This window comes from Lipotes vexillifer, unplaced genomic scaffold (assembly GCF_000442215.2).
Source record: "Lipotes vexillifer unplaced genomic scaffold, Lipotes_vexillifer_v1.1 scaffold776, whole genome shotgun sequence".
NCBI lineage: Eukaryota > Metazoa > Chordata > Mammalia > Artiodactyla > Lipotidae > Lipotes > Lipotes vexillifer.
The window spans coordinates 2,416,979-2,437,554 of NW_006777292.1; the positions used below are offsets into that span (position 1 = coordinate 2,416,979).

A 20,576-nucleotide genomic window follows, 5' to 3' on the forward strand; every position below is an offset into this window, starting at 1 on the left:
ATTGAGTCAACTTTCACAGAAGACTACAAAAATAAGAACAAAATTTACTATCAAATGATTACACTTAAATGACAATTTTGTAACTTTGTCTCACCCATATCGTGGAATGCTTTCAAGGCATCACTAGTATCCAGTACTCTCAAAATGAACCACAATAACGGTTCAGATAACTGGCAAGTAGCGAGAGAGCCCTAAAAAAAAACGATACATGTATACTGTGATTTTTAAAAGGTGATTATTAATTTCCTGTGAATTAGGACAACTAAATTTCTTATTGAATGTAATATTCTTTTACAGTTAATTATTATAAAATGGCAACCGTAACCTAAATCACTAAATACAAAATGTCTGCCGAAATATTTAGGAAATCTTAACCTGAATCAAAATGGAAGTGAACAGTCTCCTCTCTGAACTCAGCATTTTTTGCGTCTGTGTTTACCTACTATTATCATTTTCTACCTTAAATTAATGTGCATCAATTTTGTTTTCGAGTAGACAGTACTTTCATTTAAAAATGTATCCTTCTCAAATATCTTTGTATCTTCCAATGGGGAAATATATATAAACATGCAATGTATATTTATGAAAATGATAATTATACACTGACATATAGAAGATTCCTTAAGAAACTGTTTTAAAATCTGCTTTTGAAAAAAATGGTAAATGGACTAGAAATTAATCACACTGGCTCCTAAAATCTTATTTTTTAAAAAGGAAATTTAAAAAGTAGTAACATTCTAACCTATTTCTCTTTTAAAATTACCCTAACCCCTTTTAACTGAAAGGAAACTAAATATGTAACTTAAGCTTGAAAAAAAATACTCATATTAAATTTTCATATGTAACATCTACGAAGAACATGTTGGTTTTCAACTATGCTATAGTTAAGACAATGGAAAGAAAATCTAAAATTTAAAAATATGTTAAACATTTTATTCTTACATCACTGTAGTCATCTTTGACAGTTTCAAGGAAACCTTCCTCTCCAACTTCTACTAGTAATCTGTAGTTCTCACCTGCTGACTCCGTTCATTTTCCAACGTATAACTAGAATACTCTGTCTCGGTCTTACAAATAATTCTCTGCTCCCATTGCTAGTAACTACTTAAATTACTGCAATTGTTGCTGGATTGAACTTACCTGTCTGCCCATATATCCACAGGCCATGTAGGTTAAAATTGGCTGCAGCATCATGTGAACTGTAGAAGCTTTTTTACTAAGTGTTGTCAGTATGGTAAATAATCCATCCCCAACTGATATGGCATCTAACCCACCATGAAAGTTTTCGTGTTTGGTGAGATGTAATCCACTTGCACCTAGTTTAAATAAAAAGATGACACATTTTTAAAAAGCATATCCTTAAAAACCATAATAATTAAAATAGAGTCTTAAAAGCCATTTTACCCCCAAACCACTGAAGGATGGGTACATAAAAGCTGTGTGTGTGTGTGTGTGTGTGTGTATACATATACACATATCTAGAAATTAAAATATCTCTCATAACATTCAGTAGAGGATGTTTTTTGGTATCTTTTATAGGAGATACCTCTGTCATTGGTAACAATAAAGTTGCTCTATTACATGACTGAGGAACATCATTATACATACCAAAAAGAAAAGGAGAGAAAAATAAGTGATACTATTATGTAACTAAACTTCAAAACTTTTAATCTAAAAGATATGGTTGTTTCCCTTACATGAAAAAAGAAATACTAATAAGCAAAAATATATCAGGAATGGATTTTGTCACAATTTACAGAAGTTTAATTAGTTAAAAAAATTAACATACTATATTAGCTTTCAAATAGGTGGAAAAGTAAAGCAACAATATATAAATTTTACATTGATATATGTGCCATAGAAACTGTTAAACTTGAACAAAATTTTATACTTCATTTTTTAAAAAACTGTGAATAAATAAATCTTACTCATTCCCTAATACAAAAGTTAATGTGAAATTCTTCATCTTTAAAATGTTAGCAATACATGACTATAAATTATGGTACCTAACTTACAAGACTGATTTTTTTTTTCTTAATTCACTACAAGTTATTTTGTTAGTATTTTCCAATTTTAAAAAAATTCACACTTAAAAATTTTTAACTGATTGAAGCCACTCTATAAAAGTTTTCACTGATAAAAATCAGTCATGCTAAGAAGTTTACAAAAAAGTAACTCTGCATTATAAAGTAAAAAGAAAATGAATTCATACATTGCTAAAGGAAACAGATATAGTACTAGAGACAAGTATAAGATTAATATTCTTAATATTAATACGTACCAATTATCATCGCCATGGCACTGCTATTACACAGGCCCAGAGCCGACAAAATCTGGCTCATTATCTGTTGGTTGGCTAACACTAAGTCAGCGACATATGCAGGTGATCCTTGAATACTACTACTGCTTCCATTACCATCTTTGCCTCCTGAAACTTTTTCTTCATCTGAAACACTGTCTGTCGTATTGGTGGTCACAGACACTCTTGCACTGTATTCCCTATTGCCCGAAAGAGGCAGCTGTACTAAAATGTTAACCAGTTTTAACAAATCAAACATGAGTTGATCTCTTGTCATTTCACCACAAACTGCTTTTGCATCACCTGGACGAATGAGGTTGGCAAAGAGTCCCCCAAAGCATGCTCGAGCACCCACTGAGCTATCTGATCCACTTCGAGACATTACTTTGTCTGAGCAAGTGATATAGTGGTGCACTAAAAAAGTGACAGACTCTATCACAGCAGAAATAGTACTAACTGAAACGACTTCAAAATTCTGCTCCAAAGTGAATTCTAAGAGCTTTACTTGGGCATCAAGAGGTCCTTGGCCTGTCTGGAAGGCACCCCTGCAGAAAAAGAGAGAGGATTAAAAATTAATCCATTTTAAATTGTTTTGAAAGAAGTAACCACCAGAATACAAGAAAGCTAAACAATAATTAAACTCCTGGTATTCACTATTTCATTTTGTAGCAAAGAGTTTCCAGCTCTTCCTGAGTCCTTCTTGTTCTTGCCTCCACTTTATCATATAAAATAAAAAATGAATTCCCTTCCAAATAGAAAACTGAAGGACAAGTAAATCAAAGAGATGATTTTGAAGCTACAGACTAAAATAATTATATATCACAAGGCACTCCTCATAATGAATGAGCTCTGGTTTGTTACAACCTCAAATGTTGTTAGTTTAAATATTTCTTGCTAATTTTGATTTTCAAAAATTAAGATTCAATCAAGTAATTCTTATGCATCAAAAGTGAATGCTCTCAAGTTCTACTTATGCCTAAGAAATAGAAAGCTGGAAAGATCATTGGCCCCAACTTAACAATTAAAAAAGCCAAATTAACTCTAAAGTCGTAACTTTTCTTGAACCCATCAGAGAGCTAAGGTCAAAAGAGTACCAAAAAGCCTGACATCCATGAAAAGATAGGCACCTCCTCCAAGAAGACAGAATATGAGCATTGGCTTTCCTGTTGCAGAATCTGGGAAGTCGAGATGCTGGCAACATACATATGGTTAAGAAGAATTCAGCTAAAATACTTTACAAGTTGTTAAACCCCAGGTAGGTAAGGGTGGTAACACCCTGGAGTTCATAGCCATTCACAGGCACCCTCCCTCACCAACCCCCACACATATCTTGCCCTGTGCATCTATTCCATCTGGCTGTTCCTGAGCTATACTTTATATAAACTGGTAAAATAAGTAAAGTGCTTTTCCTGAGTTCTGTGAATCCTTCTAGTAAATTACTGAACCTGAGGGGGGGATTGTGAGAACCCCTGAATTTGTAGTCAAATGATACAAAAATGTGGGGACCTTGGACTTGTAAGTGCCCTCTGAAGTAAGGGCAGTCTTGTGGGACTGAGCAGTTAAAACTGTAAATCTGAGGCTAACTTTGGATAGTGGCAGAACAGAACTGAATTGTAGGACACAGGTTGATGTCAGATAATCAGGGAAATGGTGTTAAAAAAGATACCATGTATTTGGTGCTAGTGAAAAAACCCCTCAAATACCAATAGCTGTTTCCTACCACTGGAGAGAAGGAAATGCTCTCCTCAGAAATGGCCAAAGATACAAGCCAGAGTTTGGCTGACAAAAAGAAGGAAAAATTTATTGAGAAAGCTCCTTCCCCTGAGGTTCAGTCACAGAGGGCCTGCCAAAGACTGAGGCTGGACACAATATCAGAAAATACCTGCTATCACTAGGAGTCTAGTGAACACTAAGAAACAAGCAAAAGCAGTTGACTGCTAGAGATGGAGCCATGGAGAGAGAGTCCCTCTGTGGTACAAATGTATAAGGAACAACAAAAGCTAAGGATGGAACAATAAAACTGGAAACCACCCCCTTTACCCTGACTCACATCGAAACAGAAGCTAACTAGATCATTTTGAAGCTGACAAAACACAGAAGGTAACCATCGCAACAATAAAACCAAAGCCAGGTCAAATCTTGAAAAGAGTGATTCAAATCCTCACACTAATCACCCAGTAGAAGAGGCTTGTCCATTTCCAGGCATAAATACTACTTACTTCAGTGTCTAAAAGACATGTGATTATCCAAAGCAAAAATTGTAGGGATGTGTTATGTTTACAGCATATGTAAAAGTAAACATATGATACCTACATCACAAAAGATGAGAGAAAGAAACTGTAAATTTACTGCTGTAAAGTTCTTACATTATATGTGAGCTAAGGTATAATAATATAGGAAAGCAGAATGAAATAAAGACGTATATTGCAAAGCTAGGGAAAACACTATAATCAAAATTTCTTTGTTATAAATAATAATACTAGAAACAAAATGAAATTATTATAAAAATTACTTAATCCAAAAGTAGACAAGAAAAAAATTTTTTAAGCGAAGAATAGGTTAAATAAACAAAACTGGCAAAGTGATAAATTTTAGTCCACTAAACCAATAACTACATTAAATGTAAAGTGGTCTAACAGATCAATTAAGAGACACATATTGTCAAACACTTATACAAGAAAAACTGAAAGAAGGAAATAATAACTATTAGAGCAAAATTTAATGAAATTGGAAATGAAAAAATAAAGAATATCAACAAAGTTTTAAGTTGGTTCTTTGAAAATATCAATAATATTATAAACCTCTAGCAAGAATGACCAAGATAAATAGATTAAAATTACCAATATCAGAAATGATAGAATGAATCAAACTACATACTATAAACATTAAAAGCATAATTTAAAAAAATTACAAATAATGACTTCAACAACACAGATGAAATGAACAAATTCCTTCAAGACACAAACTGCCAAAGTTCACTCAAGAAGAAAGAAAACCTGAATAATCTCTTACCTATAAAATTAGTAGAAACTGTTTTCTATTAATACAAAGAAAACTCCAGACCCTGGTTGCCTCAATGGTAATTACTATCAAATATTTAAATAAGTAATAATCCAATTTACACAACCTCCTCCAGAAAACAGAAAAGGAAACACTCATTTTAGGAGCCCAGGATTATCCTGACATAAAAACCGAAGGCATTATTTTTAAAAATGCAAATATCTCTCATAAGCATACATTTTGAAATCTCCAACAAAGCATTTGTGCCACCAGGGAAGCAACAAAGCATTAACTACTTAAACAAGCAAGATATAAAAAGGATAATACATCATGACCGAATGAGTATATATCCTGGGAATGTATACTGATCAACACTTAAAAAAAAAAATCAATGTAATTTATCATACCTACAGATTTTAGAAGAAACAAAATATGATCATTTCAGTAGGTGCACAAAAGTAAAAAAGACATACATATTATTCACTAACCACATGACTGTACAAAGAAAAATCACAAATATATATATAACTCTACGTATAACTATATTTTTGTGTCTATGTCTATATGAATAACTGTATCTGTATCTATAAATATACCTACAACTCCTCCCAAATTGATTTACAGATTCACACTTATTCAGTGACAATGGAGCAGAAGTGTTTTTTTTGGTTTGATTTGTTTTTGTTTTTGTGGGGGTGGTGGGGGATCAATAAGCTGATCCTAAAACTTACATGTAAAAGCAAAGAAAGCAGAATAGCCAAAAGAACTCTAAAACAACAAGAACGAAGTTGGAAAATCCACACTAACAGACCTCAAGAAACAATATAAAAATACCAAACCTGTGTGGTATCGGAAAAGAATAGACAAAAACATCAATTCTATAGAGTCCAGAAATAGAACAAAACAAATATGGTCAATTGATTCTTGGAAAAGGCAGAAAGAGAATTCAATTTAAAAAGGATGTGTTTTTCAACAAATGGTATAGTAACAATTTGACATCATCCACAGGCCAAAAGAAAAAAAAGAAAAAAAAAGAACTTAGACCCAAATGCAGAATTTAACTCAATATAACCTATGTGTAAAACCTAAAACAATAAAATTTCTAGAAGAAAGCATAGAGAATCATCTCTATGACCTTGGGTTAAGCAAGGATATTGTTATGAAACAAAAATAATAATAAATAAAAGAAAAAGCTAACAAAATTTCATCAAAATTAAAAGCTGCTTTTTCAAAGATATTGTTAAGAAAATGAAAATATAATCCACAGACCAAGAGAATATATCTGCAAAACACTTATGTGATATAAATGAGTGCCCTCTTCATATGAAGTCTGGGTACTTCTTCTCAACCTATAGTATTAATTGAACTAAAAAGCTGCAGGCTAATTTATACGGGTACCAGACACTTTCTTAAAAACATACAAAGAAAACAAAAGCTAAGAATATATTTGGGGCAATGTTATGGACCCAATTAAAGAAAATGTGCTAGAAAATGTATGAGGTGTGTACAGGGTGGAAGGGTGTGGAAGAGGAGCTGGAAAAAAAATTCTAATTAGTTTTTGAGGCATGTAAACCTATAAATACCTTTACTTATAAAAAAAGATATAAAATAGATTTTTTTAAAAAAAGACAGCATGTTATAAACTAAACCAAGATTGATATTTCTGTAGGAAATGTTAGAGTAAATGTATTGAATTTTCACATGAAACCTTTTACTGCTAGACCCTACATAGACAGAACTATACTAAAGTCTACATCTAATGAGTGTATTCAGAGGTCTCACATACAGTTTAAAAAAAAGCCTAGTTAAAAGAAAAATGAACTCCATGGTAACTGGTTTTTGCTTCTTAGTTGGTTTTATTTATATCACACAAAAACCTCAAGTTCATGTTTTCCAAATACAGATGCATATCATAACAGCATGTTTTTGGTTTTGTGAATCTACTCCTTCCCACACCTGTGCTTCACTGTGTATACACTACAAACAAGTTGAACTACAACCACATTAGTGTTTTAAAATAGTTATAAAGGAGGAAGAAAACAAATGAGGATAGTACTATAAAATTTTCTGCAGCTATGAAAACATATGCCATATAAATTTTTTGCATTAATTTTTATATTGGTTTCAGGCATTTTGCTACTGATCTATGAAAAATAACTATTATTATTAATAAATTATTAATTTTATGGTAACTATTATAAATCATACCTTTTTCTGATTTCTAATATTTTCGAACTAATTTTTAAAGAGTGATATAATCTACAAGTGATTTTAATCATTTTCTAACATACATTAATTTTTCAAAAATTCACTGGCACTTCCACAATGAAATTAAATAATAAAGATAGCAAACAGCACCTTTAATTTCTTCCTGATATTAATGGGAATTTTTAAAATAATCAAACATACTAGAGTTTGGTTTGTTCATAATGTTGTTTTTTGTAACTTTAAGATGATACTGTTTATATTTCATTAAAAGTTTTATCAGAAAGTAATGTTGGATTTTATGAAATGTCTTAAACTATGACAAAAATGACTCATTAATATGATATATGATATCGAAGCATTCACGCATTTTAAGAATCAACCCATCACGGTCACAGTTTATTCTTTTTAACCTATTGCCTGACTTTGGTAATCAATCTATTTAGGATTTCTGTATGAGATTAGTATTTAATTTTCTTTTTTAAGATATCTTTTTTGGGTTTTATCAAATACAGGTTTCAAATAAAATTACTGGTAGCTTTAATTCTCTACCTGTATTCGAGAATAATTTAAACAGCTTAAAGTAAATTTCACCTAGAAGGTTTATACTTCCTAATCTATGAACCCGTTATTCCTTTCACAATAGAAGGAGGTCAGGATCTGGGAGAGCCATAATGAAAAGAAGTGAAAACAACTGGGAAACATACCAATAAACCTTTCTCTCTTAATTCCTAATATCGTCCTGCTTATCTGTTCCCAGATAAACTCCCAACAAATGCTAAGGGAAAATTAATTTGGAGGATTACCTATTGCTTCTATATCAGGAATATATGTAACACCTTGACATTTACCTTTCTGTTGAAAGTATATGAATCAGCTTGAGCAAAAATTCACTGAATATCTGAGGACATGTTGAAGAGAGATGCACTTGTAATCGGGTAAGAAATTCTTGCATAGCTTGCGTAGCTGTTGGACCAACCTGAAGAGAAATGAAATTCTGTTGACAACTGCTTACTGATCCCATCTACAGAATTATTCATTTAAAAAGTATCATCTGTATGTCTTCTTTGGAGAAATGTCTACTTAGGTCTTCCGCCCATTTTTGGATAGGGCTGTCTGTTTTTGTGATATTGAGCTGCATGAGCTGCTTGTATATTTTGGAGATTAACCTTTTGTCAACCTAAATGTCCATCAACAGATGAATGGATAAAGAAGATGTGGCACCTATATACAATGGAATATTACTCAGCAATAAAAAGGAACGAAACTGAGTTATTTGTAGTGAGGTGGATGGACCTACAATCTGTCATACAGAGTAAAGTAAGTCAGAAAGAGAAAAACAAATACCGTATGCCAACGCACATATAAGGAATTTTAAAAAGCAGTTCTGGGGCTTCCCTGGTGGTGCAGTGGTTGAGAGTCCGCCTGCCAATGCGGGGGACACGGGTTCGTGCCCCGGACCGGGAAGATCCCACATGCCGCGGAGCGGCTGGGCCTGTGAGCCATGGCTGCTGAGCCTGTGTGTCCGGAGCCTGTGCTCCGCAACGGGAGAGGCCACAACAGTGAGAGGCCCACGTACCGCAAAAAAAAAAAAAAAAAAGCGGTTCTGATGAACCTGGTGGCAGGGCAGGAATAAAGACACAGACATAGAGAACAGAGTTGAGGGCACGGCGGGGGAAGGGGAAGCTGGGATGAAGTGAGAGAGTAGCACTGACATATATACACTACCAAATGTAAAAAGGATGGCTAGTGAGAAGCTGCTGCATAGCACAAGGAGATCACAAGGAGATCAACTCAATGCTTTGTGGTGACCTAGAGGGATGGGATAGGGAGGGAGGATAGGCTCAAGAGGGAGGGGATATGGGGATATAAGTATACATATAGCTGATTCACTTTGTTGTATAGCAGAAACTAACACAACATTGTATAAAGATGTGAAAAAAAAATTCTCTTTCCCTGTAGAGAAAAAGAATAAAAATAAAAAAGCATCAAACGTTAAGTCAAGAGCCATATAGGTGAAACTTTTCATTTGAAGAACAAAAATATTAACAGTGATAGCAGGAAACCAATTAAGCTTTTAGGTCTTGATATACTTATTTTAAATCGAAAATTATAGCTTCTACTATAGCTTCTATTTTTTTTCATTATGGTTTAGAATAACTTGTTACTTTTATTTAATTGTTACTTTTTTATTTAATTCAATACAGAAGAAGACTCACCTGAATTACACAAGAATATCTTTATAATGCTTTCAAAAGCACAAAGAACTTATGTACTGATTTTCACAATCTTCTTAATTATCCCATTTCAAAACAAAAGAACTCAGACTCAGGTTAAGTGATCCACAAAAGGTCATGCTACTAATGCCTAGCAGAGCAAATACTAAAGTGAATTGGGGAAAAAAACCCTACAAAAAACCCCTTAAAGCTAAAAACGAACCTGTATCTATTTGAAAAAAATGCTTTCCCAAACTTCTATCTCTTCAATGAAAAAAAAATGATAGTGAGAACCACACCAAGTATCCTGAAGTATGTTTTGGAATGTTATGATCATAAAACCCTAGGGGAGTTTTGGGAAAAACAAAATGCAATGTAATTCTCCAAACCATTTTAAAGTTAACAATTTCTAACACTGAGTATAAAAATCATAACATTCATAACCAAACTACAAAACCAAAATATCTGAGGAAAGCTTGACCTTCAGTAACTTTTACTTTGCCTTTAAAAAAAAAAAGAGAGAGGAAAAAACACTACTTTATACAGCGGCATGTTCCCTGACACCTAGGCTCTACCACTAACTAGTTGTATAATTGTGGGCAATGCAGATAATGCATGTTCACTCATATGTAAAATCAAGAAGCTGGAATCAGTGATTTCAGGAATCTTCACATTCCAAATTCATGCAATCTTTATGTGTAATAATCACTTGATAACATGCCTCTACCCCCATCAAAACTCTGGCCCAATCTAATTACAAGTAGTTTGTTCCTTCTCATTTTTTTCCTTGTCTGGTTTATTTTATGATGATCTACAAAATTCAAGTCTATTCAGTATGAGAGTACTGACTAAATGTATCCAACAGAACTTAAGCTCCGAGAAAGGCAGAGACTCGGACAGGGTAACTACTTAAATCCCTAGCACCTAGACCTAGCACATAGATAAGCACATAGCTGAGAAATCAAAGATGATAACCTTGCAAGATAATCTTGAATAACGTCCATTGGAAAGATGCTATGAACACTAAATATATTTTATGTGAAAAGAAATATAATGAAGGAAAGATATTTTTTAAAAAAGTACAATATAACAAAAGCTAAACTGATATAAAAGAAATCTGTGGTTAGACTAAAAATGTTTATAAGCTCTGATATATCTTTTTTTCTGAATTAACAAAAGTAATATTTTTTTTCATTTCAGTTTTGAGATATAATTGACATACAGGACTGCATAAGTTTAAAGTGTACAGCATAATGATTTGACTTAATACATCATGAAACGATTACCACAGTAAGTTTAGAGAACAGCCATCGTCTCATATAGATACAAAATAAAAGAAAAAAGTTTTTTTTCTTTATGATGAGAAGTCTCAAGATTTACTCTCTCAACAAGTTTTTGCCTTCTGGCTACCTTCATCCAATTCCCCCAACCCCTGCCTCTGGTAATCAGGAATCTGATCTCTTTTTCTATGAGTTTGTTTGTTTTTGTTTTGTTTTGTTTGCGGTATGCGGGCCTCTCACTGTTGTGGCCTCTCCTGTTACAGGTTCCAGACGCGCAGGCTCAGCGGCCATGGCTCACGGGCCCAGCCGCTCCGCGGCATGTGGGATCCTCCCAGACCGGGGCACGAACCTGTGTCCCCTGCATCGGCAGGCGGACTCTCAACCACTGTGCCACCAGGGAAGCCCTGTTTGTTTTTGAAGTAAAATTCACCTACAATGCTATATTAGCTCCTGGTGTACAACACAGTGATTTGATATTTCTATACATTTCAAAATGCTCACCACAGTAAGACTAGTTACCATCTGTCATCATAAAGATATTGCATTATTATTGACTATACGCCCCACACAGTACATTTTATACTGGTGATTCATTTATTTTGTACCTGGAAATGTGTACCTCTCAATTTCCCTCACCCTCCTTCCCCCACCCCCGTCCCCCATTCCCCATTCTGGCAACCAGCTGTTTGTTCCCTGTATCTAGGACTCAATTTCAGTTTTGTTATGTTTCTTCATTTGCTTTGTTTTCCAGATTCCACATATAAAAGAACTCATATGGCATCTTTCTCTGTTTTCTTTCATGTATCGTAATACCCTTTAGGTCCATTGATGTCATCTTTTTGTTTTTTGTTAAATAAAATACTTAATAGTATAAAAGAATTAAGTTAGGTGACCTGTCAATCTTGATAACAGAAGTCATTTAATATAACACTTTTTTTTTTTTTTTTTTTTTTTTTTTTTTGCGGTACATGGGCCTCTCACTGTTGTGGCCTCTCCCGTTGCGGAGCACAGGCTCCGGACGCGCAGGCTCAGCGGCCATGGCTCACGGGCCCAGCCACTCTGTGGCATGTGGGATCTTCCGGGACCGGGTAACGAACCCGTGTCCTGCATTGGCAGGCGGACTCTCAACCACTGCACCACCAGGGAAGCCCATGACACATTATTTTAAAAAATTTTTAAATTCCCCAATTTTTTAAATGCTTCCCTAACATTAAGGTAAATATTTGTTTAGAATGTTTCTCAAATTATATAAAATTAACACCAAAAATATATCGCTACATAAAAATCCAGTAAAATTCCAAGAGAAAACTTACTACCTGCTATAATTCAGTTTCAGCATAGCTATTATTATATGTAATTCAAAACATTTTATTACATTGATACATAAAAGGCCATCATTTAATGCTTTAGCAATGCAAATTTTACGTATTTAGCTGCACTTAACATTTCCTTTACAAATAAGTTTACTGTATAATCTGGGCCTATCACTGGCTTTCAGAAGTCACATTACCTGTGGACTGTGTTGATTTGTTCCATGTGGACTGGTGCCAGAAAGAAATTTCACTAAAACATGAATCAGGTTTGGATCTGAAACCAGCAGATGGGCAGTACTCTCCTGAGTCCCAATGGCAGTACTGGAACCAGCTATAAAACATTAAAAAAAAAAAAAGTCCCCAACAAAAGGATCCCGAAACGATGGAAATGCAGTATTTAAAACATCTTTTAATTTCAAAGGAAACTCACATATTCCTGGGAGTTGCTAAAAGGATCTGAATCTCTACTGCACTGACTGAGCCTCATTCTCTATTTTCATCTGCTATAGATCTCCTGCCTCTCTCCTAATTTGGCTGTGAAAAATACCTAGTTTAATGTGCATCTTATTCAGTATACAGTCAAGTGGAAAAGAAATAACTAAATGTTTACTGTTCTTTTGGTGAGCCTATTCTTAGTAATTATTTCCCCCTTCCAGAAATAAAGTTCTATTTTTCAGGTAAATTTTAACACAGCCTTCTAAGATAAAGTGAAGCAAAACCTATTCATTTTTGCATGTCAGCTACATAAAGGTTGTATACTGTTAACTGATACACAGACAATGCACAAGTTTTCTGAAGTGAATAAAATATCCTTGAGTCAAATCTATCTTCAGTATCACAAAGGGATGTTTTCAACCCCATATTTGGAAAATATTATATTCCAAATGAAAAAATGAAGTAGCATTTTGATTCTCAGCAATGATTTTAACTAATACCTTTATCAATGTGGCGCTGCTTTCTAGTCAATGAAATTAAGCCCAAAGAGAATGGGGATGAAATCCACCCACCTGCTGTCATAACCTACAGATGGAATGAAGATTTCAATTCACAAACGGCTACTCCTTGCTTTCTAATATGAACTTGGATACCTACTTCCCAACAACCTAAGAACGTCAGATAAAATCTAGACCTAAATGTAAAAAGTAAAACCAGTAAGCAGTACAGAAGATAATGTATGAGAGTATCTTTGTGACTTTGAGATACAGAAAGCCACAGAAAGCACTAAAAGTTCCTTTCTTAAAAGGTTCAGAAATTAATTTTACTATCTTAAATGGGAAATAAAGGAGTGGGGTGAAGAAAGTAGGAAACTAATAGGACTTTAAAATCTGAGAAGAAGCGATTAGGTTCAGTGAATGTAGGTTTTAGATGTGAAAAGCATACACCGAGGAACCTAGTCATATATGTTCATGAATATTATAATGAATAAATCATTTTTAACTGCTAAGTTACTTTAAAAAAAATAAATAACCAACACAAGACATAGACTAACATTAAATACTTGACTTTGTACTCTAAGAGTAATCAATTTTTAAAAACTAGTAAAAGTTTTTAGAAGGTAAAAATATAATTTGATCTTGTAACTGTAGATAGATGAGAGTATATAATCAAAGTAAAGAAGCACAAAGGGCAAGATACATTAAGAACAACAACAAAAAGAACAAATTCAGAAGAGACATATTCAAATAAAGAATTTAATCATTTTCACAACTATATCACTTCTTAAAAAAATCTTTTTAAAGAATCTCATAGCAAGAATAATAAAGTATATGTCAGAGATTTAAAGGAATAAATATTTGGACTTACGATTAAGCTGCATGTTTGTCATGAGTGTTAGACTATGAAGCACAAGGCACCATGTCCGGAGCAAAGTATTGGGATACCATGCTAACACTGTGAGAAAGCTAGTTATTGATGCTATGTGGAAAAGAGAAAGGGGAAATTTTAACTCAGAAAAAGCAAATGTTTACTCAGAATTAAAACAAAAAGAATAAATTTTAAAACATGACATTTTTTTAAATCAATTTTAAATCAATTCACTACCTCGTGTCCTCAAAACATATAAAAAGTTCCCCATTAAACATAACTAAAGCATTAGAGAGTCAATAACATTTTATATCTAAGGTTAAAGCTCATCCCATGACAAATAAAATAACATGTCATCACTATACATTTGTTGTCCTTTCCAAACTACAGGCATTTCTACTGTAACACAATTTGTGTTTTACTAACAATCCTCACATTCTGCAAAGCCGAAAATTGAAAATAATAGGGCATATTGGAAAGACAGGGATGGGGTTGACCATTCAAAACCAATGTAACTTCACAAAAAAAGCACAAACTAAAACAATAACTAAGTCACCTGCAAGGCCTAAATAAGAAGCACATGTGGCAGGTGGAGAAGCCAAAAAAGTTATTAAAAATAAACAAACATAATACAATGCCCAGTTTTTGCCCTTAAAACACTGTGTATAATGGCTGATTCCAGATCTTAGGCAGGAAGTATAGTTTGGAACACCTATGATATTAAAATCTAACAAAGATATAGTTGTGTATTTCACAAAAAAACAAAACCAAAAGAATCTAATGAAGCATCATCTTACTGACCACAAACAGCATAATTTCAGCATCAATAAACATAAATGATTGTAACAGAAACGTAAGAAATATTTTAAAATCACAAACTTATACAGATATTTACTAAGGACACTAAGTGGTCATGATTATAGACTACTTGTGAACCAATTAATTTTTAAATTTAATTTTAAAATACAGAAAATTTCCAGCATTTTTCCTGGCTCTATATAAAAACTGTATCTCCAAAGGGTGACATGACAGCACATGAAAGGAAGTTTCTCTTTATGGAAGTATTTCAGTTAATAAAAAAGGAATAACAAAATTAGACTATCTTCATTTCAAAACTTCCTGTGAACTGCTAATAATTCTAGGCATTAATCATTAGTGTCTATTAACAACATAAAAAAAAAAGACAACCTATGAAACTGCCTTAAGAAAAAAACTCAGGGCTTCCCTGGTGGCGCAGTGGTTGAGAGTCCGCCTGCCAATGCAGGGGACACGGGTTCGTGCCCCGGTCCGGGAAGATCCCACATGCCGCGGAGCGGCTGGGCCCATGCGTGAGCCATGGCCGCTGAGCCTGCGTGTCCGTGCTCCGCAGAGGGAGAGGCTACAACAGTGACAGGCCCGCGTACCGCAAAAAACAAAAACAAACAAACAAAAAAACTCAAATCAGATTAAGCTCCATGTCTAATTACCAATTTATAGAGAGTATAGAGGACATCATAGAGATACAATCACTAAAAATCGGGACCTAGGGAATCTTGAAAGACAAACAACAAACAACCAAACTTTGCAAGGGGATTTTTTTAAAAAAAGACAGATTAGAGGAATTAAGAAACATAATTAATTAAAATGTGTAGACTCCATATGGAATCTATTTCAAATATACAAAAAAAATTCTGTAATAGTTTAGACAACTGGAAATTTGAATACTCACAAAATACCTGATGATAGTAAGAAATAAGTACTTTTGTTACCCTTCTATTCACTCTTGTTTATGCTTAATGTTTCTCACAATAAAAAAGTTTTAAAAACTGATGGGAGTAAAATTTATAATAATAATCATTAATACAGTGAAACAGAAGGAAACCTAATAATTAAAGTAGGGCCGGCTCTTGCTGAAAGAATGCAGATGTTAAGTAGGACCGTAAGCCAGTGTGGCTGTCACTAAGGCTGACAGACAGGCCATGTGAAGGCCATGCACGATGCACATCTCTAAAGAGAAAGCATCAGGAATAAATGATTTTTACTTTTCTTTAAATAGATTCCTGTAGCCCGAGCTGAAAGCTAGTTCTATTCCTGTTGAAGGATATTATTCAAGTCCCACTATTCCCACATTCCTGCATTTGCCAAGAAAAAAAAATGAAAGAACACAATTTCTACAAAATATTGACATCCTTCTCCAATTTACCAATTCCCTAGAGGTATTTCACATTTTTTAAAAAGACCAGTTGCAAAAGAACAGCCTATGAACAAGACAATACTTTAAGGAACTACAATGTAAAGATAAACAGAACATTGTAGATTTTATGTCTGTGTTATACACAAACATAATACAGACCAGAGAATAAGTTTTCTGTTCTCTTTCCTGCAAATTATTAAGTCAGTATTTTAAATATGTTTTTTTCACTACAACATTACAACCTTAATGACAAAGATTAGGTGTTAACCTAATCAATACCTTTTTAGATTGTTTATGCTATGTTAATAACTTTCCTCCTAATAAATCCTACCTTGATTTAATGAAATGACAGGTATTCGATTAGCATTATATAAAAAAATGTCTGCTCCATTTTCTTTGTTTCCAGACGAACTAGAATTCAGACTCAATGTGAGCCACAACTGGAGAAGTGATTCCAACTGAAAAAGAATGTAAATTGACAGAAAGAAAATGTACCTATTATGAAATGTCATTTAAGCAAAAATCTCATGTATGAATCCTTATGATTACGAGTAAATAATTTTTCTATTAAATACTTCTTCTGGGGATTTCCCTGGTGGTCCAGTGGTGAAGAACCCACCTTACAATGCAGGGAACACATGTTCGATCCCTGGTCAGGGAACTAAGATCCCACATGCCATGGGGCAACTAAGCCCACGCGCCACAACTACTGAGCTTGCGTGCCTCAACTAGAGAGCCTGCATGCTGCAAACTACAGAGCCCACATGTTCTGGAACCCGCTCACCACAACTACAGAGCCCATGCGCCCTGAGCCTGCGTGCCACAACTAGAGAGAGAAAACCCTTACACCACAACTAGAGAGAAGCCCGTGCGCTGCAATGAAGAGCCCGCATGCCACAACAAAAGACCCTGCATGCCTCAGCTAAGATCCTGCGTGCCACAACTAAGACCCAACACAGCCATAAATAAATTAAATAAATAAATAATAAAAATAAATGTTAAAAAAAAATACTTCTTCTGGTTACTTTCAATTCAGTTCACAAGCAAACACATCTTAAAATTCTAGATCAAATGAAATTTAACTGAATTAAAATTTATAATTTACCTAATATAAATGTTTTACTAAATTAAAAGACGTGATTCAAGTCTTTAAATGCAGGTGTGTGTATAATACGTAGTTGGAACAAAAGCAGTAAAGCTTAAAATCATAAAAGTTATAAATAACCTATCACTGAGGAGCTGGGTTAATCAAAGTATCTCCAACATTTTTTCGTCTGAGTATGACAAAGAAATCATCCCTGTCTGGTTGAGACTGATCTTCCCATTGATTTTCATCTTTTCTAGGCTGGCAATAATGTCTAAAAATATACAATTTCTCCTGAAGTCATACCTGAACGTGATGGACTTGAAGCATGGAAAAAAGTTTGTTGAAACAAACATTTAACATTGGGACAGATGATAACTGTATAATGAGCTGGCTGGATTGGTTCGCTGCTTGTAAACCCCCTAGAAGCGAATCATCTGTTCCAGTGGGAGACTGTGATACTGAAAATTAAACACAGTTATGATTTTATACACAAAGTATCAGGAGAAATGTTAACTAGTTATTAATATGTATAGGTAAGTCAAGGTATATTTTTTAAAAAATTAAAATTGCATTCTTTAAAATGGTTCAGCATTATATTATTTGAAAATCTGTTTTTACAACATTACTTGAAAGTTCAAAAGATAATCACCACAAAGAGAAGCTCCCAAATTCACAGGACTTGTCCACCAAGGGAGAAGAACCTTACTCTCTATAAATTTTTATTTTCAATTTTTTCCTAATTAATAAGAGGGAGGAGAAAAGGGAAAGAAGAAAGAACCCTGCCTACTTCTTGAGAAGGTAGTTTTAGAATAACCTAGACTCTAATCCATTGATTCTCAACCTTGATAGCACACTAAAATTGCCTGGGAAGTGTTCAAAAATTCTGATGCCAGGATACACACACCAAACTAACTGAGTATATATTCACAGGAAGCAGAGAAATAAAGGGATGTTAAGAGAGTTTTTCATATATTTAGAAAGTTTTATATTAAAAGGAGAACACAGTTCTGCACAGGAAAATAATCAAAAGATCGAATATATCGAGAAACAGAACACTAGACGAATCTTCTCTTTTTCTCCTTTTTTTATATACTTCCTAAGGCAAGAAATACAGAATGCAAACCAGAAGAATTCAATTTAACATAGGAAGATCTAAAAATCCAAATTTCTCTATTGAAATGGGTTGTGAACTTTACTTCATAGGAGAAGGACATGATGTGCTCCCTAAGTTCTAACTAGTATCTGTACACCTTTACTCACCACCATTACCCACCATGTTTTTATTTTTCTTGGCCTAAGAAAAATAAAAATATCACCATCACCTCAGCACAGCTCCTATCTTAAGATAGACAGGCTGCTATCTAACTATACTCACCTGACAGAAGGGGATCTACCCAAGCCTAGAACAACATCAACCGTCAGCAAACCATGCCCTAACGGCCAAATCTGACAGACCACCAGATTCTGTAACACGGTTTCTTTAATAGCCGTGCCTATTCATTTAGGTATATATTGTCTACAGCTGCTTTCCTGCTACAAAGTCACAGTAGACCTGCAACACACCCTGTATAGCCCCAGAAAGCCTAAAATATTTACTATCCAGTCATTTACTATAAAAAGTTTTTCTTCTTTTGCTGTAAATAATTAGGTAGTAAATCCTCTCAATTCTGTAGTTCAATCAGGCCCATTTGGCTATCTTCATTATCTAAGTCTTCCATCTTGGTCTTAAAGGAAGATAAAGACGTTACTATTAAGAAACCCACTTTATCATAAATTTGGATATAATGCAACGAACTCCCAGGCAGCTAGCTATGCAGGCTCTCCCAGGAATTTCATTAACCGCACACCACCACCATAACAAAAACATGACTCAGGTTTTTGGACTGAACTTATGAACACTACATGGAGGTAATTTGTTCCCCCTCTGCTCTCCTGATTAATTAATCCTTTGTCTTATTTCTCAACTTCCTACTAACTTAGCAAGGGAGAATTTAAAAATCCATCCTTACTGAGTGCACCTGAAAATAATCAGGAGATGAACTGTTCATGGTAATTCTCTAAGAATGGTGACTTTTACTCACAGGTAGGAGATGTATTTGTTAATGCCTGTAAAATGGAATCTGCTTCTAGGGTTGACATCATTTTCAACATAAGTTCTGCTTGTTGTTCAAGTCCAACTTCTAGACGAGCATCTAGGGCTACAGAAAGCAATTAAAAGAAAAAACAAAACCTATTTGATAATTATTATTCACGTCCTACTTCCTACAATAAAATGTTGACATCTGAACCCAAAACAGGGTGAGCAGTGTATCTTCACATCAGAACAACCTGGCATGGGGTATCAGAGTTACAGCAGGTAACAACATCTGTGCAAAGGAGGCTAGAGATGGGAGAGTAGATATATAAAGAGAGGTAGATCAAGTAAGTGAAGTAATGATAATGGAAGCAAATAAATTAAGAATAATGAGAATCAGGTACCTCACTATCAGAGAAAAGAGCAATATGGAAAAGGAAAAAACTAATATGAAGCTTATGGAGTAGATTACTGTTAGATTAACTGATATATCAATGTGAACTCATGGCATTCTAGATGGATAGACAGACAAATATAGAAATAAATATAAACACAAATGTGTGTACAAACTCCCTAGATCTTTCCATCAAGAGAGAGTGTGGAACAGCCAAAAATTAACAGCAAGTCTACCTAGCACTCAAATCTTGAGTTCTTAATCACATTTCTCCACTTGAGATACCATTTTCGTTCATGAAGTGGCTAATTCCCAGTCTGGGGAAGGGAAAGTAAATGATGAGCCTGGGGCATTTTGTTATGCCAGAAAACAGGGAAGTGTTCAAAGAAATATGAAGACATTTCAAAAAGACAGAGACCCGATTAAAGGAGATACCATGGTCAAATCAGAGACATTTCGAACATCAAAATAAATAATGACAACACCGCGAATGTACTTAATGCCACAGAATTGTACACTTAAAAATGGCTAAAATGGGGCTTCCCTGGTGGTGCAGTGGTTGAGGGTCCACCTGCCAATGCAGGGGACACGGGTTCGTGCCCCGATCTGGGAGGATCCCACATGCTGTGGAGCGGCTGGGCCCGTGAGCCACAGCCACTGAGCCTGTGCGTCCAGAGCCTGTGCTCCACAACGGGAGAGGTCACAACAGTGAGAGGCCCGCGTACCGCAAAA

General features: G+C 34.5%; 1 protein-coding gene across 1 annotated transcript in view; it reads right to left on the minus strand.

Annotated features, from left to right (window-relative positions):
• Positions 1 to 20,576, minus strand: part of BIRC6 (baculoviral IAP repeat containing 6) — a 244,499-nt gene that overhangs the window by 109,373 nt on the left and 114,550 nt on the right. The window contains 9 exon segments of the mRNA XM_007450952.1: positions 95 to 191; positions 1,141 to 1,316; positions 2,282 to 2,844; positions 8,356 to 8,483; positions 12,511 to 12,644; positions 14,117 to 14,227; positions 16,621 to 16,747; positions 17,680 to 17,834; positions 19,458 to 19,574. Of these exon segments, the coding sequence (XP_007451014.1) occupies positions 95 to 191; positions 1,141 to 1,316; positions 2,282 to 2,844; positions 8,356 to 8,483; positions 12,511 to 12,644; positions 14,117 to 14,227; positions 16,621 to 16,747; positions 17,680 to 17,834; positions 19,458 to 19,574 (1,608 nt within the window).